General features: G+C 37.4%; 1 protein-coding gene across 2 annotated transcripts in view; it reads right to left on the bottom strand.

The window, feature by feature from the left end:
- CTDP1 (CTD phosphatase subunit 1) overlaps window positions 1-22,726 on the bottom strand; it is a 109,798-nt gene that overhangs the window by 12,276 nt on the left and 74,796 nt on the right. Inside the window, exon 13 of one of the 2 annotated variants that reach the window (XM_065628070.1) lies at window positions 11,880-11,933. The exons of the other annotated variant lie outside the window; for it this stretch is intronic. Within the exon in view, the coding sequence (XP_065484142.1) occupies window positions 11,924-11,933 (10 nt within the window). The 3' untranslated portion in view covers window positions 11,880-11,923. Of the gene's footprint in view, window positions 1-11,879; window positions 11,934-22,726 lie in introns of those variants that run through there. 2 annotated transcript variants of the gene reach the window in all.

Raw genomic sequence — 22,726 nt, 5'->3', positions numbered from 1 at the left:
CACTCTGCTTCTACAAAATCCAGCTGTTGTAGAGGTGAGTTTCTTGCAGATCTATTATAGAGAAATATTTTCCCTCAGGTTCCAGCCACTCCATTGTCCTGGGATGGAAACTATTAGTTAAAGGCTCTACAATGATAAAAGGCAATGACTGTGGAAAGACTTCAAATACATCAGGAAATCAATTTCATTACTTCACCCAGAACTCTAAGTCATACATAGATTCACTAAATCATGACAGATGGTAAGTTAGAAAAGAGAAATGCAAGAATACCAGCAATTCCCATATATACCTTAGTATTTATTAGCACATTTCAGGAGAGAAGGAGAACAAGGTAAGTGCTCTTATGCCTGACGACCTACCTTATAGTCCCAAACATTTGGCTCCTGTTTAAACTAGAAAAAAGAAGCATCTTTAGATTCTCAGTTCATTTTGCAGATACCAGCACACTTCTTATGGAAAGTGGAAGTGAAACCGATTTATTGTTAAAGTAAAATGAGAAAATAAAGATTTCTTTTAACAGCACTTTCCTAATTCTAGCAACATACAGACTCTTAATTGCCTGTCTATCCTTCCCCTGAAGTATTAGAACTGTTAGAACTTAAGGTCACATAAGCTTACACAGCTAAGCCACATAGTACGGACCTAGGAAAACCCATAAGAAAAAATTGTATTGATGACTTATTTTTTAATGAATTCTTTATATCCTAAGACATACTAGCTTTCAAATTTGTAACTGAAAAACTGTATAAGAGAAGTTTATGTTATTTTTCACTTTTCCAAAGACACTCCTGTTCCCACTCTCAGTTGCATAATTACTATGTCTATTAATAGATACAAGCTCAATATACATGGTCATGTGCAATTCAGGTTATATTAACTGCACATACAGACACACCTGACTGGATAATATTAAGTTATTGCATCTAAACAACTTCTAGCTATTTTCACAGCAGACAGTAAAATAAGCTGAAGGCAGATGGTCACTCTAACCAGGCTGTATTTCAAAGCATTTTCAAACTTCCCACCTGACATGGTCTAACAAAAACACAGACAGTATAAACCACCACAAAAGCAGTCTTGTGCAGTTCACATGCTTTTTAGCAATCTGCAATGATTTGAGTTCTCCATATTGTGCAGGGAAACATGTAGATACCACAGAAGCATGTTAAAGTATCTCACACAAGTTCAAAATACCACTGTTCAGCTATGGAATGAATGATTTAAAAAAAATCTATAGAAAAATAAAAACTTACATTATTCTTAATGTAAGATTGATTAGATTTAGCTGATAGTTAAAGTGGAAAATACCTCACTTATAGCCAAATGCTAAAGAAACTTGGTAAAAAAAGCAACATCATATCCATATAGAGAGAGATTTTTGAAAAAAATCACTTAGAAAAAGGGAAGAAGATTAAAAGAATTCAACTGCTGCTTATATTCGATATGTTACTGAGAAACAATTTATTCAAGTAATTTAGGAACAACAAACAAGAAAAAGCAGTTAAGATAGTCTCTTCAGAAAGAACCATCCCGGGAGAAACCAGTAAAAACTAGTCAGTCCCCTTGAACTTCAGCTATAGTACCTGCCATGTAAGATTTATGAAAAAATCCTATGTACTATTGATAATACTGAAGTTTATAGGGACAAGATCACCATCACTGACCATACAACAACAGACAGCAGTGTACTCCCATGCATTCTGCTGCTGCAGGTGTGAGTGGGCCATAAGCAGCCTTTGGAGAACAAGTAAGCATTCACCTTGCACACCAGAAAGCAGAGCCAGCTCTTAGGACAGGTGCCGTGGATATAACATGTGTAACTACAACACTTTAGACTGTGGGAATGGCCCAGCTACGCCTTAAAGAGCTGCCTTGAGGTTAACCCACTGCGGCAGTTGCACACACCCCAGTAAGGTACAGAGCTTTCAATATGACAGCTGATGGCTCTTTAGCACCTTTTGTGTCCTACTGTGGTTGTCCTCATGTACCCACCTTGGTCCATGCAGAACATCACATCCCCACCCCAGGTGACTCCTGGGGGAGCAGGAAGGACAAACTCAGCCAAGGAGATGCCCAGGCCAAGAGAAGCTTCTGGACCACACTTGTAAAGACTGCAGCCAGATCTGACCAGGCTATAAAATAGGGCCCTTGCTGAAGACACTCTTCGAGTGGTCTTCTCAGAGCAGCAGGACTGTGAACAGAGTCCTCTCCTTAGATCAGGGACACCATCCAAGGAGAATTCCCAGGATTGAGTGCCCTCACCTTCCTCTTGGTGATTGATTATTTTCTTCTGTATACACCCTTGAGTGAGTCCTTCCTCCCCCTAGGCAAGCAATTACTTCTTCTGGGTACCCTTGAGTGAGGATTATCATTCTTGTGTAGTTGTACAGTAATAATATCCTCAACTGGTATATTGAACCTGCAGCTTATTAAATGTTGCTGGAGTGCTGATTGATTTTGGATTACCTCTCTGCTTGCATGGGTTTCAGTCTGTTCGGTTTCGGTTCTGAATTAAAGCTGGTTCAAGCTTACATTTGCTTGGAGTAATTCTGGGGTGAATCTGACATGCACACTCTAGGGCAGTCCACAGTATAATGAAGCTAGTTGCTTTTTGCACTAATTCTCTGCCAAGGTTTGCTTGGTTGGGCCAGAGAACTTTTAGATTGCACAGTTCTCTTTCTAAAAGCCTCCAGGAGGATAAGCAAACATGCACAAGCTGTGCACTTGCTCCTTGTAGAAAATACAGAGAAATACAAGACCATTTCAGTCTCCTGCTCTAAATGTGAACCAGCACCTTGGTTAATTTTAGCTCTAGTTAATAGTCCAAATGTGTGAAAGTTTACACTCTCAGTGTTCTCTTCTGTGACTTTTCTTTGTCTTATTCAGTTAATGATCTGAGGCTTTCCAAAATGCATGTTGCTTTTTAATTAACAGATATCATATTAGGCCTTTGCAATATCTCATCAGTTAGCAGCTCAAATTATTTTGCCATCTATAAGCAGCATTTATATATAAAGTGAACTATGTCCTTTCGTGACCTCTCCTGAAGCAGACTTTGCATCTCTGCCTTGTGCTGTGTATATTAATGACAGACATGTGCCTGGATTCTTTGAACAAGGACCTTCTTCTTCAACAGCTGAATAAACATACCTTTGTTTCACTACTGATTTATGGACCTCTGAACACACAACAGGCCTAGTTAGACTTGTTTTTTCTCAGTCATCTTTCAGTAATTTTGAGAGTTCTGATTTTCTTATAAATGGGTATGGAACCGGGTTGAGTATCTCAACATTCCCATGCACAGCAAAATCCCATTCTCCTTTCTTTGCACATTATCTGTGTTATCAAGGAGAAACAAAAAATTCAGGATACATCTCTGACAAATAGGAAGAAGAGATGTGTAGAATTATATGCAAGAATATAGCAAGGAGAGATATACATACAGATGTATATATACAAAAATAAAAATTGTTTCTCAATTTTGACATGAATTGTAAGCCTAGTGCAATAACTGGAAAACTGACATTTCAGAGAATTATATCATATTTGAAAAGCTTTACTGAAGAATTTTCCATGTTTTTCGGATATACAACTCCTATTCAAACTCACGTTTGTTGAACTCAAAGTTTCAAAACCAAGAGTTTGAGGGCAAGGTGTCAGAGACCAGCTCTAATCTGTATTTCATGCAACCAACTTCATTATGGAGCAGTAACTTATGCCAAAAGAATAGGATTAAGATGTTATTTCCCCTAAATTTCTACCTATGACAAGCCATTTGTCAGACAATCCTTAGTCTCTTGCAAAACCAACTTTCTTACTGCAAACTCTGGATGGCAAAAGCAGCTGCTTTTCATTTCTTGAATAAAAACAGGACTTGAGAAAAAATTGCTATGTCCTTTTAAGGGCTGTATCACTCTCTGAAAACTAGTTTATTCCATGCTTATACCCCTCCCATTGCAGCATGGACAGTAACATTTTTGAGAGCTAGTCATGCACATGCATAATTTCCATTACTCTACGAGTTATAAAGAAACCTAGGGTTAATGGCTGTCAGCATTGTTGTTTAATCTCTTAATTTACCACATAAATAAGAAAAATGTCACCCCCAAGAATCATACTAAAAGAAAACTCAAGTAATGCATGCTTCCCAAATGAAGCTGCAAGCACAAAGCTTGCTTAATCATGCAACGTACCTTTCTTAAATCCCCTCATTTTCACAGTATTCATCAATTTATTCTTAAGCATTAAAGATATACACAAAGAATATATAAGATTATACTCCAGATAAGCATGTGAAATACATTTTAATAAGAATATACAGTCAGTTTCCTACAAAATTCACTGATGAAGTCTCAGGGCAAAAGGGGTCAAGAGCAGCACAGATCCTTCCATCTGTGCATTTTCCATGTTTCCAGGTGTATCCCTCAGAACTGATGCCTGGGTTTTAGAGACAGTTCCTCGGTTCCTTCCCCTCCCTGCCCCCCCGCCCTGCATTTGTTTTTTTAATAATTGGTTGAGATAAGAAGAAACTATGACTCTATATATTAAAAGCTGATCTCTTTGTATTAGTATCTGGCAGTTTCTCTATAAAAACTATTCCCTTCAAAATGCTTTATTTGCATCACATATACAAGACAGCAATCACCTAAAATTTCATCTTACAGATATTGTTATTTTAGTTTTTTTAATGCATGGAAGATAGCTTTATGTCCATCATGGATTTCAGTCTTCCCCTTCCCATGTCTTATGATTCTAGATGGAAAGAACAATTGAGACATACATAAATAAACACATATGCAGTAAGGACTGTGATTTTTAGAAGGAAGCCATTTTGATGGCACAACAGAGTTGACAGTAGGGTTTTATCAATTGTCCTTTCAACAGATCTTAAAATTACCTCTCTTGTGTAATGGAAACAGCTGACAACTCTGAAGAGTAAGGAAATAAGGAAGATGATAGATTATATTGAAGGGAGAAAACAATACAGGGAGCATAAAAGGCTCAACCAGTCCATGGGAATTATTTATTCATATTTTTATTTTTAGAAAGATGCTATGGCATTTTCATCTAGAATAGTGGTTTCAGGTAATAGGAAGACTGATCGATTACAGGGCTTTAAAATACTACCAGTGGGACTAAATGACGGAGAATATCAAAGATGGGCACTACTGGAACTCTTAAGACATTAAGTGTATTATTCAGAAACTTCTCTTACTCCAGCTTGGGAGCCACTGAAAGACATATCTAATAGAAAACGCAGTCATCCCATTACCACTGAAAAGATTGCACCACTCACGGAAAGGGTGCACCACAACAGAAAGTAACTCCAGTGTTGACTCTGTGTCATCATTTAATCCCAGCCAAAAACCAAGCACCACGCATCCACTCGCTCACTACTCCCCAGTGAGATGTGAGACAGACTCAGAAGGGTAAAAGTGAGAAAACTCATGGGCTGCGATAAAGACAGTTTGACAAGGAAAAGTCGCACATGCAAGCAAAGCAAAACAAGGGATTCAGTCACTATTTCCCATGGGCAGGCAGGTGTTTAGCCATCTCCAGGACAGCAGGGTTCCATCATGCATAAAGGTGACTTGGGAAGATGAATGTCATAACTTTGAATGTCTCCCCCTTCTTCTCTCAGCTTTATACACTAAGCATGAGGTCATACAGTATGGAATGTCCCTTTGGTCAGTTGGAGTCAGCTGTCCCAGCTGTGCTCCCTTCCCAAATTTTGTGCACCCTCAGCCTACTTGCTGGAAGGGTGGTATGAGGAGCTGAAAAGTCCTTGACACTGTATAAGCACTGCTCAACAACCACCAAGACATTCCTGGATTATCAACGCTGTTCTCATACTAAATCCAAAACATAGCACTATAGCAGCTACTAGGAACAAAACTAACTCTATCCCAGCTGAAACCAGGAAACTCTGCCATGCAAGGTGTTTTACTCCTAAAATACACAATTTTGATTTACAAGAGCATATTTTCCTGTCTGTTGTCTTCAGGACCTGATTTTGCCATGTTCTCTCCCCTTTGCCTCCTCCAGAACTATCTGTTTGCTTACATCAATCTATCATCCTTGGCTCTTCAAATCTTTTCTATTAGTTTCTCTAAAACTTGTACCTTCCTTTCTTATTATTGTATCTTCTTTCCTTTTCTAATTCAAATTCTCCGTCATCTGCACAAGAGAAACCTGTCTCTGCAAAGACATCCAGCCATGTAAAAACTGAAAAGTGATAAAATGGAGAAGGGATCTCAAGCTCAGAAAAACACATTTATTTTTCAGTTGCTGGAAAGACAAAGACATTCCTTGATAAGCAATATGGATGTCATAGGCATTACACCTTAATATTCACTTTATAAATGATACTTTTGCCCTCAGCTTCTGGAAATAAAGCATCATCTTAAAGCTCATATTTCTTCCTTTATGAGCAGCGAAGAAGGTTAAATCCGTATGAGGAGCTGGAAAGAAAACTTAATGAACACAGGGGATGGTAAAGGGTTGTTTTTAGTATTAAAAATTTGGCAATGCTAAAACTGCAGAAGGTGACAGCAAATATCAAACAAATTTTAATTGGTAGAGTAAAGGAAAACTTTCAAGGCCTGCAAGCGTTTACGTCACTGTTGTTGACCTCTTTTGGAAGACGAGTCTTTTCACTGAGAGGAACATGCCATTTCCCCTCCTTTCTTACATACTTTGATGCAATGTCAATAGCATCTAGAGAAAGCTATTTTTGTTGGGAACAGCTTTTAGTAACTGGCTGCTATTGATCGAATATTTTTACAAATAACTGTCCTTCCAAATAACCTACTTGACTGCAATGCTCCTTAGTTTTACACATCTACAAATCAGGGGCAGTTCGACTATGTGTGCTGAGGGTCACTTCCCTCCCCTTCCTTCCAGCAAGACATACAAAGACCAGACCGGTATCAGAGGAAAAGCTGGGTTATCCTTGACAATAGAAAACTCAGGTAACACAAGTACCATCAGGTGCAGTGGGAACATTGGGTAAGAGACACCAAACAAAATTCAGGTCCACTGATAGAAGCTAGGGCACCGCAAGACTCCAGATTTCTCTACTGCAACTCCAGAGAATGTTGTCAGATGGGTGGGGGAAAAAAAAAAAAAAAAATAGGTGAAAAAAAGGGGAAACAAAACAATCCAAACCCTTCACAGAGATAGCACACCAGAAATGTCCTCCTGGAAACATCTAGCTTGTACTGCATGGAGCCACCTCAGTTCTTGGGGATTCATAAGCTATCCAAAAGGGGCTGCCTTGCTGGAAGTTGTGCAGCTTAGAGGTGTTAGCTTGATTTTGTGCTCTACTAGCTCAGCTTCAGCATTCCAGTGTCCATGATTATGTACCTAGCTCTCAGTTACATTGCTCAAATATTTACCCCATGTTCCCTGCTCTTTCATTGCACAGTATGGCCCCAGCGTTCCTTCTAAGCCCACCACAGTACTGCACAGCACCAAACCCAAGCAACAGAGGAAGAAAGGTGCTCTGCTGGATCTTGTATGCACAAATGAGGAGGGGCTTCTTGAGGGCCTGAAGGTCAAAGGCAGCCTTGGCTGCAGTGACCATGAGATGCTGCTGTCAAAGACAACAAGAAAGTCTTGTACATCAAATGGGAGACTAGGGAAAAAACTGTCCTTACATCAACCCACGAGTTTTACCTTTTTTCCCTATTCTCTCCCTGATACCACTGTGGTGGGAGTGAGTGAACAGCCATGTGCAGTGTTTAGTTGCCTGCCAGATTAAACCACAAAGACATTTATTTGAATGAAAGGAGCAATGCTGTCATCTGCTTAGAACACTATCTATGTAGAGACAACATGAATTTGATTTTAGTTTCTGTTGGGTACATCAAAATTCTGGTGGGTTGCTTGCTTTCCTAGGTCAGCAACTTAAACGGGAACTTAGTTTATGGAGAACTGTATTTTCATTATTGTAGCTTTTTGTCTTTAAGTCTTCCTGCAGGCTGTGAATACAATTCATACACATGGCCAAGAGAAGACTTTCTAATATAAATTATATTTTTTCAGTGTAATTGGATGACAGTAGATTCTTACAGCCAAAATATTACAGGAGCAAACCCAACTGTAAAATTGCAGAGAAAACTTATCTGAAAAAATACTGAAGCAAACTGCAATAACTTCTGTGCCCAGTTTACTGAATATTTAGATTCATTTTCTCAAGTATTTTTCTTACAGTTTTCTTGACATCCACATGCACATTGTGTACCAACAAGACTAATCAGCAGCTGGAAACACAACCGTAACTTAATCTGCAAATTAACTGAAATTTTAGTAGGTATGTTTCTAGTAACAGCCTGAAAGTTTAGGCCATTAAATTAATTAACAAGCTTGAAGATATGAATGTCTCATCTACTTAATCGAGTGCTTTTATAAAACACTAAGCCATGCATTCACTTGGTTATATAGCTGATTTTGCCATTCATCAGTATAATTTAAGTAATTTACCACTTGAAATTTTAAAATAAAGCAGTGTACTGCAATGTCCCCATATTTAGATGATCAAAAAGAAATAATACAAAATTGTGATCCCTGTCTAGATATGAGACAAGCAGAAGTGATGAAAAAAGAATCCAACCCTGAAAGCATACAAAAGTTTAAACAGAATAATATATTCCAGGTGACTTATTTACTACTGCCCTGGTTGACACTGTATGTATCAAGAAAGTACATTTGGCATTCATGCTCACGGGCCATACAGCCAATTAAAGACAGAAATAGAGTTTTACTTTGGACAAGCTCTAAGCTCATCCTGTGGATTGAAGGTGCATTAGTGGCTGGAGCACAGCAGACAAACTCTTGGAGTTAAACCCCAGCTTAGACTGACCTAAAGGCTGAACTCTGACCCTCTGGGAGGCACACCAAAGCATTGCTCCAAAGGCACCATCCTGACCTGGGCTCAAACACTAATGTGGACACAATCTTTAAGTACCAGAGCACACGCTCACTGCCACCATCGCTTCTCTGCTTAGAGCTGAGATACTACATCCTACATACACATCCTCCTACATGCACAGAGACTGCTGCTTAATTTCTCACAATTTCTTTCAAACGTTTACCACCAGCTGCTATAGTTTCTTCTATGATTTATTTCTGAAGAAATTTGAAAGAAATCATGCATCCATTTTATGCTTTTGCTAATTTTGTTTTCCAAACAATTAGAGTAGTTCAAACTATACTTTATGATTTATGAGTTTTTTAGACTTGTCCACATTAATTTTTCCATGACATCACAAAGCTTAATTCCTTTAGGTTAGGAATAGAATAAAAAACATCTTTACCACAGCAACAGCAGAAAACTAAACACAAAAGCTAAAAGCAAAGGACACATGGACCAGCTCTGGAGGTTTAAGATATTAATAGAAAGATAATCTCTCTTTAAAAACCCAAGGAAATTGGTATAGCTTATATCTCAAAAATCCCCCTGAGGAACAGTTCCTTCGATCAGATAGCATATAATAGCGAATGAAGAGGAAAAATATTTTTCATTGAGATGATAATTTTGAGGTTTTCACTTGTATTGGAGCATTCCATTCAGTCTTCCTAAAAAGAAATGCTCAGTGCCTTTCTAACACTATTGTCCTCTTCTGTGGCAGATCTCCCAGATACCCTTTCATTTGTGGAAATTAATTATTTTAGGGTTTTTTTTCCCCCCTTTCTGTTTTAAATAGAAATGTAACATTCCTTTAAAAGCCAATTCAGTCAGGCATGCCTTTTTTTTTTTAATACTATCAAATAAAAAAGCATATTGAAAATAGCACCATACATTCATGTTCCTTAGGCCACATCTACCTACCAATAACTTCCAGCATCTTTCCATCCACTTGTGGGTTTACAAGAAAACCCACTCCTATGAGCCTTCATCTGCTACTGGCACACCAAAAATCGCAAAACCCTGATAAAACTAACACACACTCATTTTTCAACCCAGCCTTTCCATATGGTTTAAAAGTTAGTCCCCCAGGCATAAGACACCACAGCTACACCTGGGAAGGAAGAAAAAACACCCACTAGTTTTACAGGGCAGATTGGAGACCTAATTTAATTTAATATTGAAAAAAACTTGAAAATCAAATTTTTGGCACAGAAAGACCTAGAGACATTTTTGTTAGTAAAAACTTTTTAAGAAGATTGTACAGAACAAAGCAGAGCAAATTTGGTATAATGCCTTCACAGCAATGGAATTTTGAATCCCCTGTGAAAAGCAACCTGTGAAGCATTACAGCTCCTGTACATCCCACAAAGTGAACAAGTTATCTACAAGACACAATTCAGGCACAGCAAACAAGTAGAATATTGTTGCTATTCTGCAAATAACATCATTTCAGATATTGTGTATAAAAGTGCTACATGATTTAAAGTAAAAAAATATTTGTCTTAAGAAAAGACAACTCAATCAACAAAGTAGCTTTGAAACAGCATGTAGCATTAACATAAACCTTTAACAAAAAACTATTTTCAAAATAATTTCTCTATGCATCTATTTTAGCTAAATTCAGAAAGCTTCTGTATTTCTCAGCATACATGTTTTTCAAATAGGAAAATAATGTGAATGTAAAGCCATAAGGTCCTTCAAAGTTCTCATGTGTGTGTCTATAAACCAGGTACAGAAATACATATTAAGCACCTTAAGTCACCTGAAATGTAGACCTAAAGAGAGAATCTCTCACTGGCTCTTACCCAATCTCTGTGTTCCTTGTACTCCTTTGAAAGAAAGCAGTATTTCTGCCCAGATAAGACAAAACCTACAGAACAAAAGCAGACTTCAGACAGAAGTGAGCAGTACTCTAAAAACAGCCAAGGGCCAAATACTGTCTGAGGACATGAGAGGGACAGCACAGGGAGCTAAGGAGTTAGTGAGGTCCTTCATCTTGTTAACCCTCCTCGTTGAGCCTGAAAAACCTTGTTGGAGAGCAAAAAGTTCCAGATGAAATCTGTTTGGTAGCTTTTTTAGAAGGTAGATGTCTTCCCAGTGGAACAACATCAGAATATTGTGCCAAAAAAGCAAAACGATTCCTGCAGTCCCTCCCCATAGGAAGCACTCCTTTCCCCTCACTTGACTAAGTGACTTGCCTAGTTCTCTTGAACTCAAGATAACTGTTAATTTTCTGATATAAGGAGACACTGAAAAGCAGCAAGTGGTCAGCACAGTAGCTTGTTTTCCAAGGCACAAGTAATAAACAAATCTCACTTCTGGTTGCTGCAGACAAGAATAGTAGTTTTGCTCTAACAAAATGAGTGATCTTGCACGGCGGGAAAAAACTTCAGTGCCAGCCCTTCCCCGCTGAGGACACAGGCAGATGCAGACACTGCCTGCCGCTGACAGCTCTTTGGGGAAGAAGTTATGCTGGATCTTCCATTTTGCTCTTATTATCAGAAGGAAAAAAGCAAGCGGTTTCTCTGATAAAACAGCTTAAACCCAATATTCTGTAATAGCTTTAAATTAATTACAGAACAACTGAGCATTTTACAAGAATAAGCAACCTCAGAAATGAGGAGACAGAACTCCCCATATTTCTGGTCACGCTGTTACAGCACTCGCACTGTTAGACTAAAAGATCTAACAGACAAATGACAAATAAAACTAATAAAAAGCTTTAAAGAACAGAAATACAGTGGAAAGTATTCCTCACTTGTTAAGAGGTGTACAGGTTTTCTTCCACAATGATTCAAGTCTACTGAGCAACATATGGCAAAATTTAAATGCGAACTTCTTTCAGCCATATTTTAAGATGATTGCTTTTCTCTGTTTCACACAGGTACAATGTAACCCTCCGTATCAGCAAAATGAAATTTTAGAGGCAAAGTTTTAGAGGTGAAAATACGCATGCAAATTTACAGACCTGTAAGACATTTGAATAGTTATTTTCTCTGTTGCAGAAGTCTTCAAATAGTCCTTTAAAAGAAAGACTGGCTTAGTAAACTGCAACGTTACTTCTTGCAAATGAAGCACAATCCGTTATACATATTATTTGTGAGGTCATAGCATAAGAATGATTTTTAGGAGTATATTTACAGTCAAATGATATGACTGGCATCTTTAAAAAGAATAAAAAAAAGAAAACTAGTTTAAAGGTAAGTGGGGTGATAAACAGAAGCCTGCTGGCAAGTAGATGCAATTTTGAGAGTAAGATTTCCAGCTGTCTTGCTTCTGTGTTTTTCAGTTGTCCACTGATAACTATAAAATGTTTCCAATATGGTGTTATAACAGCTGAGTTTATCAGTCACTTCTCTGGAGATCTGCAATTATATTCTAATACTGTTGAATTTTTCTGCTTAAAAATCCACCAAATTTTCAAATTTTAGCTAAAGCTCCACACATTGATAAGTAAAGACACAGAATAACTCACCAGTGTATACTGAAGCTTTATCATAAAGATTGCTATAGAGAAGGAATCACTTAAGAGCTTGGATAGTTTTTCACTTCAATCAAATCTACTTTTCATGAAAAAAGCTACTCAAATGAAACAACGCATAGCCTATAACTCCATTTTTCAAGTATAGCTATCCTTTGCACAGTTTGCTCTTAAAAATACATTTTTGTGCTTTAAAGAGACAAGAAGAAGTAGCAAAGGATAAGATTTAACTTATTAGGTATAGGCATTCAAAGTATACCTATTTTCCTCCAAGGAGCGGTGTGGATAGAATGACTGGTTCAGATATGCATAAAATTTGAGAGGTTAATTTTACCAGGAATATGTGTGTGTGAGAGAGAGAGAAAAAGAGAGAAAGATGAAACAAAAGTATCAACTATCAAAAGAAGTAAAGTTCTTACTACTTAAAGAATGTAGTTAAATGTTGACAGGATGTGCTCCAGCTGCCCAAAGCAGCCCTAATGAACCTCAGAAGGTGGTCACTAATCAGATCCTAACCTAATCAGACAAAGACTACAGCTGAAGAACTCCTGGTTTTTAGGATATTTCTTTACCTTTAGAATCCCAAGTATTCTGGCTTACAGTACTTTTAGTATCTCCAGTAGGAAACACTTGGTATAAAATACTTTAGTAACCATACAAGATGTGAAGAACGGTGGTCTAATGCATGCCTAACAAACTGTGGGAGAAACACATATACTTAGAACTTTGTCATACTTGGACAATTTTCAAAAGGGACGCAATGAAGCACGTCTGCAATACATATGTAACTGGTCACCTGACATCCAGCACTCCAAAATCAAAGGTTTCCAAGCCACAAACTCTTTTTTCAATACTGGAAAACTAGTGGGTTTTGTTAGTTTTTAAAATTTTCTGCCCCTGGCTTAAATGGCTGAATCTTTTTTACTTGATTTTTCACAAAAGCAACCAAGTGTGAAGCACAGAGCAAGTAAGTATTTTAGCTCTAGCAGTTTGTCTGCCAAAGCTACAAGCCAGGAAAACAGAGTCACACAAGAAGGAAGTGTCAGGCAACTTAATGCTACTGATGCCACCTATAAAAATGTTTATTTGAAGACCATTTCCGCAAAGACAAACTCCTATCACAACAACTCATCAGCTGCCAAAGCCTCCATTCTGTCCAGTTTGCTTTTCAGCCCTTTCAGGCTAAATAAGTCCAGAATGACTTGGACTGTAACGGGCTCGTAGGCACTATGCAGTGTGATTTCTAGATGGTACAACAGCAAAAAGTTAGGGTTCGGTAAGTATTTCAGATATTTGCTCCACATGAAAAAAATCTTTATCAGGCTGCAGTTTAAGAATTATACAGTAACTCTTTGCCATCTACCTCCTCACACCACTAGAATACATTTTTACAAGACAACTGTGTGTACATCAGCAATTAGTTTTATATCCGTAAGTATTTAATTACAACCCTAAAGAAAAGTAATTAGGGATATTATGTGAATATATTCAGATTTTAACGTATTAGTCAAACAGTGTGAATAAGTGGGGTAAAGAGGGGGATAGATATAGTATAGATACTGCATTATTCAGTTCTCTTTATGAGAAAATGTATTTCAAGTAAAAAAAAACCTGCGTGCTAAGAAAAAACCCGCAGTATCAATAATCAAACACTCATTTCCTGTGTGTTTTTGATTTTATTGTTTAATTCAAGGATCTAACGATGCCTTTTCTGCTTTGTTTTGTTTGTTTGTTTCTATTTATTCAACTCTTTGGAACCAGGATTTAAAATTTCCTAGCTGGCAATCAGTGAAAATGATTTGTTGCTTCAACATCGTACAGAAGGTAGAGCATTTGGGACTACAAACATGTTAAAAAAAGAAAAAAAAGAAAAAAATCCAAACTCCCCCTCCGCCCTCCTGAAGAATGAAAAAAAAAAAAAAAAAAAAAAAAATCACACTTGGAGGGAAAAAAAATTAACTAAAATGGCTTCAAAAAGCTGTTACTGCCCCAATATTGACTTTGTTGTATAGAAATTTTGCATTACGCAAAAGCTTTCAAGTAAAAACATTCCTAAATGGAAACGAATATTTAGTGTTTACAGTGGACATTCATTCAATAATAATAGCTAAGCACAGAAGCAAATTATTCTTTGCATGCCTGGAGCCCTCTTGCTTGTTACAGCTCTTCATCAAAATCACTTCCAAAGAGAAGTGACATTGAAATTCTGAAGAACAGCCGGCTCTTGTGAAAACAGCAAGATGTGCTGCCAACAGGAGCGCCTGTCTTTAGAAGCTGATCATGAATCTCAGTCTGGAGTGCTTCACCATTGCTTCTGGGAAAAAACTGAACTAACTGAAGCTGCAGTAATTTTTGAATTGCTTATGTGTGTTACATACAAAGAGTCTGATTACTTCCAAGCTGTTAGAAATGCAAGGGAATTCAGTCATTTAAACATACTCTTAGCTTGTTGTAACTGTGAGAATTACCATTATATCACAAAAAAAATCGTACCATCAGGAAACAACAATTTCCACTTTGGAAACTGAATTCAATCAACACTTTTGGGAAAAAGAAAGTTGGAAGTTTCTTAATGCCTCAAAATACCCCTCTTGAATAGCCACTCAAACTCTTCACCAAAGTACTGTACAGACTTGAAACGCTAGCTAGTTCAGGTGTTGTATTACCCATATCAGTTAAGTTCTAAACCCAAGGAAAAAGTACTTGTAACACTGCAAAAAATTTAATTGGAATTTTATGTTATATAAAATAAATATTAATCACATTCTCTTATTATCTGAAGCATGTTTTCTTCCCCCAGATGTTGAATTCAGAATGTTGAATTAGACTGAATTCATAAGAAATTAGACTAATCATGGTAATAATTACAGAGACAAATTTGGGCTGTTCTCTGTGAAACAAACTCAAACTTTTCACAACAACTCAAAACTTCAGAAGTGTAACAATCTATAAAATTGGAGCCGTCACATCATCTATTTCAAGCTTCCTTTACTTGCTCCACCTTAAGAACAGGAATTTCCAGGGAAGTACCTTCAAGCTGACAAATGCCACCTTATCATTGCAAATTCTTAAAGCAAATCAGTTTTTGCCACAACTGGGAGAGGCGGTGGTTGCCCATCAGGGATCTTTAGTTTTGTACAGTTTAATGTGTTTTTTCCCCTACTCAATCATTATTTATTGTCTTCAAAGGCTGAGTAAGTTTCCTCCTTTAGTAATGAAATCTACTGGATCTCTCTAAAACAGAGTGAGATGCTCATTAAAAATGCAGTATTCAGGTAGGAAAACTACATTTATTTACCAAATTACATCCAGGAACAACAAGCTGCTGCTCCTATCAAACATACTTTGATTGTAGATTCATTATCTCATTGTCAATATCAATAAATATGCTATATTTGCTTTCTGAAGTTTTCCAGCAATCTTTATTCCATGCAGAGATCTTAAGCCACCCAAACAACCTGCAAGATTCAACCTAATTCACCAACGCTTAACTGAAATGCTGCTTCTGCAATACAAAGCTAGACCCAAGTTTTGAGGGAATGCACTCTAAGATGAGATGTTTTTCTCCATAATTCCTCAGCTGTTGACATGGCAGGCCCACAGCCAGAACCACAGTGCAGTTTTATAAATGGGCTGATAGTTCAGTTCAAGCCAATTCCAACAATTAACTCCAGTTCTTGTAGAGGGAGATCTGGAGACTTACAAAAGGACCTCAGCATTATGCATGATTAAACTTTACTGCTCCAGAAACTTAAGTAGTTCAGAACAACCACAGATCACAGAGATTCAGATTAAATGTCTGAAGCAATTACTCAGGAAAAGATATATCAATGAGAGCAAAATCAAGTTAAGTTTTTCTCCAGATGAACAAATTTTTCCAATTGCCTACAATGGCAAGCAATTGTTTACTTTAGGATGTTTTCTCCAGAATCAAGCATAATGTTTTCTTAAATATCCAAGTGTTGACCCAATACAGAAATATTGATCCTCTTCATTTTGCAGTCAGTCATCACTGAGTGTCCCTTTAAATAAAATCTACCTCAAGTGGAAGAAGCTAATGAGATCTCATTCTTAAAATTAACTTCACATAATGTGTTCTGTCTAGAGCAGGGGTGTCAAACTCATTTTCACTGGGGGCCACAGCAGCCCTGCAGTTGCCTTCAAAGGACCAGATGTAATTTTAGGACTGTGTAAATGGAGCAGTAGTTGCATTTATACAGTCCTAAAATTACATTCGGCCCTTTGAAGGCAACCATGAGGCTGATGTGGCCCCCAGTGAAAACAAGTTTGACACCCTGGGTCTAGAGTCACCTTACAGAGAGCCTCTTTACCAGACAGACAGCTCGACAATTAAGTGAGCTATGCTGGTGCAGCAAGTGATCCAGGAGGCAGAAAAAGATGAGACTAAACCACCAATATTTCTAAATTTGGATCTTCAGCTTTTCTATACCGTAAAGGTCAAATAAACAGTACACTTGCATAATATAGAGAGGAATTCTGCAAGGCTATACAGTGTGATACCACCAAGACTTTACTCATGAAGGAATGCAATGAGTAGCTTGGATAAGAAAACAAGAGGACCATCATTCTTTGGCAAAATGCTTGAATTTCTACAATTATTTTGTCAGCCATATTTGAGATGTGCTGTTGGCTATTAAGGGTACTTCAACAAGACTTTGACCAGTTAGTTTCTTATTATGTTTTGAATAGATTGTCTCTGAAATTGTTTTTGAAAAAAATTCAGATAACAATGAATAACAAATGCAAGGCTGACAGCCTGGGAAAACACTGAGCTGTAAAAACTTAGGTCCCAAGGTACTCCAAGCTGAGTGTCTCAAGACTGGGAACTGGAAGAAAGTTATAGTGACAGTGAATATCGTGGTTCAATTGGAATGAAAGGTGTCATCAATAGAATTTTGCACAGAAGTTTGCAGCAGACTTTTCTGGCAGCAAGAAAAACTATAATTTCTGCCTTCTAGTGGAGTGGCTGTTGAAAGGAAGTGCTATCATATTTGAAAGAAAACACTTACAATCAAAGACATTCTTAAGGTAGTACATAAAACATCACTGTTCCTTTAAAAAACCTAGTAAATGGGTACAGAAAAGACAATTGGGGGATTTCTGAGATTCTGAGCTCAGCTCTCCTTGATTATGAGCTGGTAAGTCCCTTCTACAGATAGCTGAAGTTTTACCTTACATCATGAATCACATAACACATCTGTTCTTCAGATTAAACCACTATTCTCATCTGCTATGACAACAAAGAATAGACAGATTGACAAAACCTGTTTTTGAAAGAACTCGAAGGACAGTTTTAATATGCAGAGTCGTTCTAATCAGACAGCCAAAAATAAAGTAATTTGCTTTAGTTCAACCAGAGTTCAAAGATTTATTCTATGTAGAGTTTCAAAGACTGGAGGCTCCCTGCAAGACTTCAGATTAATACCACTCTGTAACAAAGTAACTTAATGCTTGTTTCTTGACTTTAGTAAGAAACACACACCAGAAACCCACAATGTGAATGTAGAAAAGCAAAAGGCATTTCAGATGTTTTGAAAATAAGCTGAAGTCCAAGTGTAAAGTACCATTTAATATATATCTTTTATAATTTACCCATCTGTTCCAAAAATTATGATTTCTCCATCAGTCAAAAATATAATCTACTCAGGACTGATACAGACATTATCAGCAAGAAATTTAGCTAAAAAAACCTCCCACTTCATGGAGTTATACTTTTATAAGGGAAGTTTAAATCCTGCAAGCAAAATTTTGTTGCTAATAGATATCACTTCTAGTTACCAGATTTATTCTCACTAGTTATTCAGAGAGGAATACTTCCTTCTTAAGATGAAAAACATGTCTTAACACAAGTATTGAAATTTCCATTCCAAAGGAAAGAAATTCTCAGAAAAGCAACCATTAGCCCTTACATCAGATTTACACAAGCTGAAATTACCAAGACTGGCTAAGCACTGGCCTTGGCACTGTTAATTGAGAGTACTTAGAAAGAAGTTTACTGAAAAAAAACAGAGTGCACTTGGAACCTGAACAAAACCTATGAAAATCCAATGAAATATCCATACAAGTCTTCAGTGAATACATGATCAAACTCATCTGATGTACATGAAGCCTAAACAAAGTCAACTGCTTAACAATAGATACAGACAGAAGCTTGGTTTATGAGCATACTTTAAATAACCACCATACTTTTTAGCTGTAACCTCTCTTGACTAAAATAATTCACTCAAACACTTCACTGCAGCACTGCATCAATCTGCTTCATGTTGGCAACCTCCTTCTTTCATTCCCACTCAGCTGCAGGGGAAGGTCTCATGTTGGTGGTCAACCTGTGCAAAAAACAGAACAAAAAAACCAACCCACCTCTCCACACCAGAAAACCGCCCTTTACCAAACACCAAGCTGCAAAAGCCCATGGACATGGAGTGAACTGTGCTTTGGCAGCAGAGGGCTGCACACCCAGCGAGCTGCATCCCAGGCCCTGTGCTTCAGGGAGGCCCAACATGCGAGCCATGGCAGTTCACAGAAGTCCCAGCACCCAGCTCTCCCACAAAGGAGCAGCTGCCTCTCCTTTACTTCTCTAGAACTTCCTACAGTAAAATAAGCCCTTAAGCTTATTAGAAACTGGAGACCTCTGAGGAAGACTCTCCATATCATAGTGACATTAACAGCAAACACAATACTGCTACAACAAACAGTTCAGTTTCCTACTTAAAAGTTATTAAAAACTATAACATAGATTCTATGAAAACTAATATTGCAGCATAGGTAAATGAACTGCACAATTTTTTATTTCAGTGTCACTGCTGGGCTCATTTCCCATTGTTTAAAGTGCTCTCTGCTTGGACAGTAGTTCCTCAGGCACAACTGACGCCCATAAAGAGGCACTGGATAGCAAGGTGTTTGTAGTACGAGTTATCTTTCAAAAATCTGAAGGTTACCATCACACTCTTTCCCTCAAGAGTTAGAATCTGACTGCAAAGCCTGCACTAGAACATATGAACAGAGAAACAGAATGGTTCATCTGGACCACGAGTTCACAATCTCACATGAACATAACTACTCAGAAAGTGAATTAGTATTATGTGATTTTTTTTTTCCTGCTAACTCCCGCTCACCACTAAACACTTCCAATACCTTAAGAGAAATTTTAGGTGTATTATAGAAAACCACATACCACTGCTATATGCCACACCACTGGAAAATAGCGATAGAGACGGCACATCTCAAATTCCTGTTTTGCTGCCCCAATTCCTTTAACATTGCAATTTATTAAATGAAGTGCACCCTATGTCCTAGATTCAGTAATACAAGTGAAGCATTTCATCAACTATTTGCAAAGTCTGCTCTGCATCAGAAAATAGGCAAGTCAATAGACACATAGCAAACATACACTTGCTGTATAGGGCTTCACATCTCCACTAGAAGTTTCCAGGATCTACAAACTGAAAGAGGCTAAAAGCTAACCTTTGACATATTGCTCAGATGATTTTATCAACAGCATTATTTGTTTCATGTGTCTATCCATCCTTCTACCAAATATATTCTCTTGAGACTGGCACCGCCTTTCACCTCATTTTTCCTCTTCCTACAAAGATCAATATTAAAGCACACTAACATGGAATATATTTGTACAATACATGTTATTATGGCAACTACTTCACAAAATAAGTTTAAAGTAAGGGGAAATATGAGAACTGCAAATATGCTCGCTATCACTCAAGTCTCTGTGGAGACAGAATGAAATTAAAATATGCTTGAAAAATAAAGCAAACTGTGCACTGACCATTTAAAGCGTAAAATATCTCTAATTAGACACCTCTTGTTGCTATATATATTAATACTGGAAACTAAACATTCAGTTTTCTCTTACAAACAAATTCTATCTGTGCTAGTCTCAAAAGCTTTTTCATATTATGTACCATTAACTGTTACTAACATTTATTAAAAAACACCCGTGAACTTTCATGGTTTATAACTCCGTATTTGTAACTTACAGCAATAAATTTCATGTGTGGCATTCTGCATTAAATGGAATTTCATTCCAAGTAGAAAATTTTAGTAGAACTGTAAGGGGGCTCAAGTCCAGCTTCTGCTGAAATTGGGCTCTTGTTCGCTTCAACAAAGGCTGGATCAGAGCTCTAACAGCAATTCTTTATTTAAAATATATATACAAGAAGCAGCTCAGAAAATACTATCTACATAAAGAACAAGACTATTTAAGAATAAAAACTTGTTTACCTCCTTTAGATTTTCTAAATAAAAGCTCCAAATGTATTTTATTGTTACGCAGTTCACAATCACAAGAGGCTGGTCAAATATAAATGGTGTAAACAACTATGCTTTTTAAAAATTTAGTAATTTGTATTTCATCTTTTTACACAGTATGAAACTCATTCATTGTTTGGTCTATGCAGTACCCTTTTAACATGACATTTGTGAGATGAAGGCAAGTATTTTATTAAGTTGCATAAGAAGCCAGGATTTTAAAACAACTTTAGGCTGTCAAATTGCAACCTAACTGCATGGTATCTAACAAAAGCAATAAAGAAAATGGATGTAGGAAAGATGCTGCATTTCCCCCTCCCCCTCTCAAAAAGTAACTATCTGATTTCATAAAGATCATTTTTTTCTCCACCCATGAGAATTTTAGAAGTGGCACCAATCAGAGAAATGACCAAGGTATTGTGTAGATTTAACAACGAAGACTAATACTCAACAGAAGTGCTAGATTTCTACCTTATAAGTGCTATGGCTCCAGCGTCAGTAACTACCGGAAATGTGTAATTGCTTACCAGAAGCCCACAGTCTCTGCAGGCCTCAACTCTGCCAGGAATGAACTGAGCCAGAACATGAGAGTACTGGATCATATTTGGACTCCCCTTCCCTTCTTCATCTTTTGCTTTCTGGAAACTCTCATAACCAAAATATGGACATCAGGGTGATCACAACAAGTTGTGAAATAATGATTTAAACAGCTGGTCCAGAGTGGATTTACATAATGAATAGCTGGGACTGGCCTTTGGAATACAAAGCCTCTGTTTTCTTAATGTGCCAAGAGGTCATGGTGTTCATGGTAACAGATAACTCGTGACTTTAGGCTATATGACAGAGCAGAAATAATTGAAAATTATTAAATACAATTTCAGCCTCATTATGCTAACACCCCAAAGACTCCAACTTTCAGAACAGAAACCTCAGATCTTGATGAGGCATGCATGCTTGTATAGCACCTATCTTTTAGAAATGTGGCCTCCCAGAAACTGTACCTAGTATTTTTGTTGGAGTGGACCAAGCTCCTGAAGATTTTAATCCCGCTGTTTAACGCTGGTCTTACATTACCCCTCTGGTACAGTACCTGTTTAGCACAACACTGACTGACCACAAACCCATCAATTTAAAACTTCAAACTTCAAACAGAATTACGATCATGGGCAGAGGCTCCTTTCTGTTGAAGAGATTTTCCTGCCTAAAAGACACTGGGTCAGCATCTGAACCAGCACTTTGTAAGTCTGTTTTCCAGTACTCCATTCAGGTTCAATCCCGCATGCAATTTACCAAATTGACTAGGAAACTCTTAAGAGGTAGAAAGACTCAAAATAGAAAAGCTTCTTAAGAAGCCACTTAATGGCTTTATTCTAGCAACACCACCACTACCTCTACATGGCTTCTGAGTACAGAAGTATTGCCAAGCTTACTTAGGAACTTTCCTATACAGAGCAAAAGTTAATTACAAATGTACTTGCTCTATCTTTGCAAACCATACATGGGGAATAGTATTTAGCAATAATCCTAAGACCTAATCCCTTAATATGATTCTTTCTGCCTTTTGTTTTTCAGAATTTGGTGTGTTTTCTATGCAACAAAACATCATAGTATTAGGATGAATTAACAGTGACATTCCACCACTACGCCTTGCTGCTTCAAATGGTATTCTAAAAACACTACTGGCTTGCTTTTCCTCTTCCAAACTTAATTTAGGAAGAGATTTTTCTTTTAGCTATTTGTGGCAGGTTAAATTCTTTTATCTTTTAGACTGACATTTTTCTGAAGGTGCTCAATTATTAGAAATACCCACGATAAGCCAAAAGGCCTGTGAAAGCTTCCTATGTAGCTCTTTCTCCAATAAACCTGACAGAGCAACCTTGCTACCACAATCAAAATCTCCTCACGAATATTTACATATCGCATTCTGTGGTGGTTTTCTCTCATACACCTTTGTGTGTTAGAAGAAAGCTCATAAAAGTAAAAAAAAAAAAAGTAAATAAGTCACTAAGTCCTACTACTTATATTATCCTTTATTAAGGGAAAAACT

Source organism: Caloenas nicobarica, chromosome 2, assembly GCF_036013445.1.
Source record: "Caloenas nicobarica isolate bCalNic1 chromosome 2, bCalNic1.hap1, whole genome shotgun sequence".
NCBI lineage: Eukaryota > Metazoa > Chordata > Aves > Columbiformes > Columbidae > Caloenas > Caloenas nicobarica.
Note: the sequence above shows the minus strand (reverse complement) of the source record. Positions and strands in the feature narration are given on the sequence as shown.